General features: G+C 37.5%; 1 protein-coding gene across 2 annotated transcripts in view; it reads right to left on the bottom strand.

Moving 5' to 3' along the window:
• Positions 1 to 1,943: 1,943 nt before the first annotated feature.
• LOC145485822 (uncharacterized) overlaps positions 1,944 to 5,751 on the bottom strand; it is a 3,973-nt gene continuing 165 nt past the window's right edge. The window contains exons 2-3 of one of the 2 annotated variants that reach the window (XM_081464473.1): positions 5,610 to 5,730; positions 1,944 to 4,202 (exon numbers count right to left, since the gene is read on the bottom strand). In XM_081464473.1, coding sequence (XP_081320599.1) covers positions 3,349 to 4,202; positions 5,610 to 5,703 — 948 coding nt within the window. In that variant the 5' untranslated portion in view covers positions 5,704 to 5,730 and the 3' untranslated portion in view covers positions 1,944 to 3,348. Of the gene's footprint in view, positions 4,203 to 5,609 lie in introns of both variants that reach the window. The other variant, XM_081464465.1, reaches the window with a different exon arrangement.

The following is a 5,751-nucleotide window of genomic DNA, read 5'->3' on the forward strand; positions in this document are numbered from 1 at the left end:
CCCTGTGCTGAGGCTTTCATTGCGTTCAGTGTTCACTTTCACAAAGGAAGATGACAGAGCAGCAAGAGTGTTAATCAGGCTGATACTGTGCAATCTAAAGAGCGTATTTCATGTAGTATCCAACATTGGTATTGCGAAGCTATGTTGGTTTCATCTCACATCTTGTAGCAAAGTAGAGAAAAGCTTATTAAAACACCATGCCGTTTTATCAGTGAATTGAAATGCGTAAATAAGTTAGCTGAGATAAATCGAAGCCACCCCATACCTTCGCTTACAAGAAAAAACATACACTAGCCAATTCAATAAATAAGGAAATTTACAACAGAAAATTTGCAACATTTTGCTTTTCCGTTTATTATTGACATTGATACCCCAGAGCTTGTGTGAAATTTCGCAACAAACTTTTAACCTAATTTTAATAATAGAGCGCTATACTTTTGACCCGAGGATAAGAAATTAATTTATTTTCACAAATGAAGACACAAAAACGACGCGTTCAATTTCGTTTTTCTCCTAAGTAATGAAATTTTGGACCAAAAATAAGATTTCTTGCTCGTAATTTGTTAAATTTGGGGTTGAGCATTTTTGAGAATTTTCCCACGCAACTCAGTCTTAAACAGACGTGAGAGTGATGTATGTCTATAGATTAGCAGCCAAAGATGAAGAGCAGGAAAAATCAAATTGTTATTGTGGTTATCGTAACTTTTTGAATGATTCAACTGATCAGTTCGACTTTTGATAAACATTACGCAAAAGAGAATTCAAAGCTGCTACACAGTTTTGCTCCGTTGAACTCGTTTTATTTTCTCATTAAGTTACATATGTAGGCATTCACGAACGTTTTCAGCTTCTGTTCAATTTACTAAATGTTATTCAAAGACAGCCGCCATCATTTATCACTGACAACGCATTAAACAAAACCCGCTGGTTTTAAAAATATACAAAGGAAGTTGTAATTATGTTAAGGTGTACTGCAATTGGAGTGAAACTAAAGTTGGATACGCCACAAGTACTCACCCAAAACGTAAGAACCCCGGTGAAACTCGGCTAAAAGTATTTTTAGTTCACTGTCGAGCAGTTCGAATAAATTTTGATAAATATTAAAGCTTTTGTTTAGCCACATTCAAAAAATTATGTTGTAATTACACGATTATAAACGGTCAAGTGCATAGTTTGGACTCGACCGCTCTTTTCGCGTCGCAGTTTACTACAAAAGAGACTAGCAGGGGAGGTTTAAAAACAGAGCACGTTTTCTTTCATTTAAAATCCATTATGTTATAATAGTTGCGGGATTTATCATGAAAACTACTTTCTTTCTCACTATTGTTTAGCTGCCTAGATTCCGGTGTCTATGATCACGAGAGCGGGATGTCCTCTCCGTGAATTTCAAGCAGGTGGTAACCCTTTTTAAATTGCATTCCCCTTGGACTCGGTCATGTTACCATGGGAGTTTTACAAGGCTGTTCAGTTCTTGAATATCGTCTTATTTGTCCATGACAGGTACCCATTGTCGCTGATGTTCCATTAGCTTAAATCTTTTAGAATGTTCTTCGGCGACCACAAAATAATTCCTCTCGCCCTGATTTATTTTATTTTCTTTTGTTAACGCGCGTATGCTTTTCAAAGTTGCAACCTGTTAAACAGTGCTGAGGGTAAAGATGACTGACTGATTCTCGGAGCTGTCTTTTTGATTTGAGATATATTTTTAACTTTGCTGAATGCTCGGTTTGGACGTCCGACACAGTTTTGACTCGAGAATGGCACTTTTCACGATAATCCTGACATATGATGGCAATAAAGAATGTTCAATATTATATCACTCGAATATTGTAAATAAACGTTGGTTTTCAGCGCTAATTTGTTGACATTTTTAATAATATTCTTGCTTGGCGGTCAGTCGACGTTGTGATAGCTTGCTCAGGTTGTCCTTCACAGAATAGCGACACAACTACACAAAGGAATAAGAAATATTATACATTTTATTCAAAGCCAAAATCAGGCTCTTTTCGGCAAAAAATTTGTAAGTATCAATAAAATGCAAACGTATATTATCTTGATTGCTATTAACGCTTTAGGTTTGAGTAAAACAAAGATAAAAGAAAGTCGAAAACTAATTTAGCGCCATCACGAGCTTGAAGTGTTTTCAAGTGGTTTTGGTCTCATAGGAACCAAGCTGCTTCACTTTTCCTTCTTGTCAGCTGCGTCGAAGAAAGTAAATATTTTTCTTACAATGAGGGCTTATTCGAGTAAAAAGCTGGCAAAGGATCGAAAATTGAAACGCAATTATACAGTCTTACTTTCCAATAAGTGGTTTAAAAAGAGCATGTTTTGTTCTTTGTTTAGTCAAATTATTCCTATAGCAGGTCACAACAATATCAACATTTTAAACAACGCAGTTTTTGGAATTAAGCAGTTTATCGATACAAGAAGAAAGCTGGAACATTCTAACAAAGCTTACTTTAATTCAAACGAACGAAATACACTAAGCTATTTATTTTTGTGGTCCGTTTCACCTGTCGGAAAAATCATATTATCATACAATATTATGTTTGTTTATTGAATGGCCTATACATTATTTCTAAAGCGACATAATCTTTACTGTAGAAATTCATTGTGTGGCGTACAAACTAAGGCTGGGTAGCCCTACTTCTAAGAAAACTCATCATAGATCGATCTGTTTTGAGACCAAAATACATTTTTTGAACTAACAGTGTATTAATAATACTCAATGTTTTATTCCTTGCGCAATGGACAACTAACAACGTGTTACCTGCTCAACATGTTCAATTCAAATTAAGGTTGAATTCTTTTAAGAACAAAACGACGCATGCATATTTATGTGCAAAACCGTGATTCAGTTTTTGAGCTACCTTTTCTGTGTTTAGCAATACAGAAGCTATTTCCTCTTTGCATGGTGAAGTAGCATTATAATTCAACATTAAACGAACGAAGGGCAAAAGTAAAGACTTCGACAAATAAGGCAATTAATGCGACACTTTTTTACACCTTCATATGCACATATTGAACTTGAAAATAACACCAAATAACCATATTTTTAATTGTCCTGCATACCTTCTGAGAAATCTTTATCAAATCGTAAAGTACTCTTCTAGTAAAAATCTACCAACCTTCTCAGTACAGGTAGACATGCGGTTCTCTGTCTTAAACGTTTAAATGCAATCAGTGATGTTCTATCAATTTTATTAAGAAGTCTATCTGTATTCCTTAACTCTTCGCTCACAGTTTAGGGGTAAATGCTTGATTCCGTTATATTCTACAATACAGTTTCGAATACTTTAAGGCCTGATCTCCTAGTTTAATGTTCTTTAAGAAAAGTGTATATTTGGTTTAATTAGTCTTTTCACTCTCTGGGCTTGTTCTATACTCATGTCTCATCGTATGGCGGCGAACATCGACTTTACGGTAAAATCTCCTGCCACAAATCTTGCAAGGAAAAGGTTTAATCCCTGTATGGCGCCTCATGTGGGTTAACATGTTGGACGACTGGCTGAAAACCTTGCCACACTGCTTACATTGGAACGGTTTCACTCCCGTGTGCATCAGTGTGTGTTTCTTCATGTCGGACTTGCGGAGAAAATTTTTCCCACAATAATTACAAGAGTATGGTTTGTGGTCGGAGTGAATAAGTTTGTGAGTGGAGAGACTTGAAGGCCTCTTAAACTCCTTTCCACATTCTTGGCACTTGTAAAGTTTCGTTTTGAAGGTTTGCTCGTCTGGCGTTATCTCTTCGTTGTTAGCACTCGTTTCTCGTTCTACCAGCTCGCCTAAGTTCGGTGGATCTCGGCAACCTGCCACTCCGACCGAGGGAAAGAAAGCCTCTTGACCGAAGCTTCTTTGAATGAATGGTGACTGATGAACGAGATGACGGAAGGCTAATGCGTCTGGGTTTGGTACAAGATTTGGGCAACTGTACGAGAAAGGTAGAGCACCATATCGAGGTACCGGTCTAAAGACGAAAGGCGTTGGTGGAGCCGGCAATGAGAAAGGAACCTTGGGAAAAGTAAACTTCGTCTCAAAGTACTCTACGCCATGCCGTCTGACAAGAGTGGGAAGAGAAATGCGTGGGCGATAATCAGCCTCGTGAACTTGCTTGAAAGAAAAGTCTTGTGCAGAAGGCAGGACATCACGGCTTGTTTCCACTGATTTATCTGTATCGGCAGGGGTCTTCTCCGTTTTGATATCTGCAATAGGAAACGGACGTTTTTGAGATTATTTTTAGGGCGAACTTTACACCAGTCGCTTTTAAAGGATGGCCATATTTGCAATAAAGAAGATTGCTGAAAACAGATACCATTTGTTATGAAAGGACCACGCCAAACGTTTGGCACATAGCTGATAGATTAATGGGCTACCAAGTAACCGCCGGAAAACCGAACGCATTTAAAACCCACCCTCGATGCCGCACTGAATTTCGAATGCCAGCATTTTGAAAGCAGTTTTACGAGTTTTAAATCCATTTTTTTTATGAAACGAGAGTCGAAATTTTGTGGGTGATTTTGGTGTTAGCGCAAATTTTAAAAAAGTAATATGAAAGAAGTGCCAAAGATTTTCAACCGTTTAGGGATTTTGTTCCGAATTAGGAAAGGGTAGCTTTATTAGGAAATCTCTCCGTATATAGTAAAATCTTGAATTATTTGTTCTTTTCAATGTTTCGATAATTCGAAAACTGTGAAGTAAGCAAAAATCTATTTCCACTTGTTGTTCCGCGCTGCGAAAAATTAGTCATTATCTAAGCTTAACATCGTAAGCTAAGCAATTAAGAACATCAAAATAAACCATTTAAAACAAGGTGGAATCAAACCGTTAAAAGATTCCTTCAATAGAAGATCTGCTCAGAGCTTGCTATAAGCCTGTGCCAGTGCTCTCTTTGTCTTAATTCGTTCCCCTTGCGTTTTTTATTTTCCTGTACGATTCATTTTATTTAATTCATTTTACGAAGATGGAAGGATAGATGAGAGCAGAAGTTATAGAGAAGTTAGAGTTGTGGTTAGGCAAAACTAATTGTGCAAATTTTAACTGATCTAGAAGAATAAACAAAGATTACATCTTGTAAGAAAAACGGTTCATTTGGTTTGCATTGTGGTCCCATCCTTTTCTAACCGTAAGTGAGTGCTACAATATCAGATTGAAATATCTCAAAGAACTTGATGTGTCTTAGAAACATTGTATTTCTCCTGAAGGCAGAGTTATACGCGCTTCACCAAAGAAACTTCGAAAGACCCCAGTTTGGCGATTTCTGTATTTCTTTTAAGAGTGAGATAGTGGTGAGGGTTTTTTGATGGAAATGCACTTGTAGGTGCGCGATGATGTTCTCGCTTGGAAGAGTAATCCTAACAGTTGAGAGTTCGTGTGTGATTTATAGCCCCGCTCACTTTGGTTTGTGCCATGATTCATCTCACACGGTCACTTCAATAAGAATCCTGCGCGTTATTTTGTAAACATCACAGGTTTTTCCCGCACAATCAAATCAAGTTCTTTTCATATTCTGACTTCTGTCCTGACCACTCGGACAATTTTTTTAAAAGAAAAGTGAAACTGATAAAAGACTCGTTTGCGTGCTAGAGTGTACTTAAGGTTTTTTTGCTCACCTGGAATGGTTCTCGTTTGAGCTGGGGCTGCACTTTTATCCACTGGGACAAGATTTGCTTGTGGTCTTCCTCTCACTAGAAAAGAACGTGGCATGCTGATCTTCTGATTCTGAACACTGCCCTGTAAATGACAGACAATTAC

This window comes from Orbicella franksi, chromosome 1 (genome assembly GCF_964199315.1).
Source record: "Orbicella franksi chromosome 1, jaOrbFran1.1, whole genome shotgun sequence".
NCBI classification, from domain to species: Eukaryota; Metazoa; Cnidaria; class Anthozoa; order Scleractinia; family Merulinidae; genus Orbicella; species Orbicella franksi.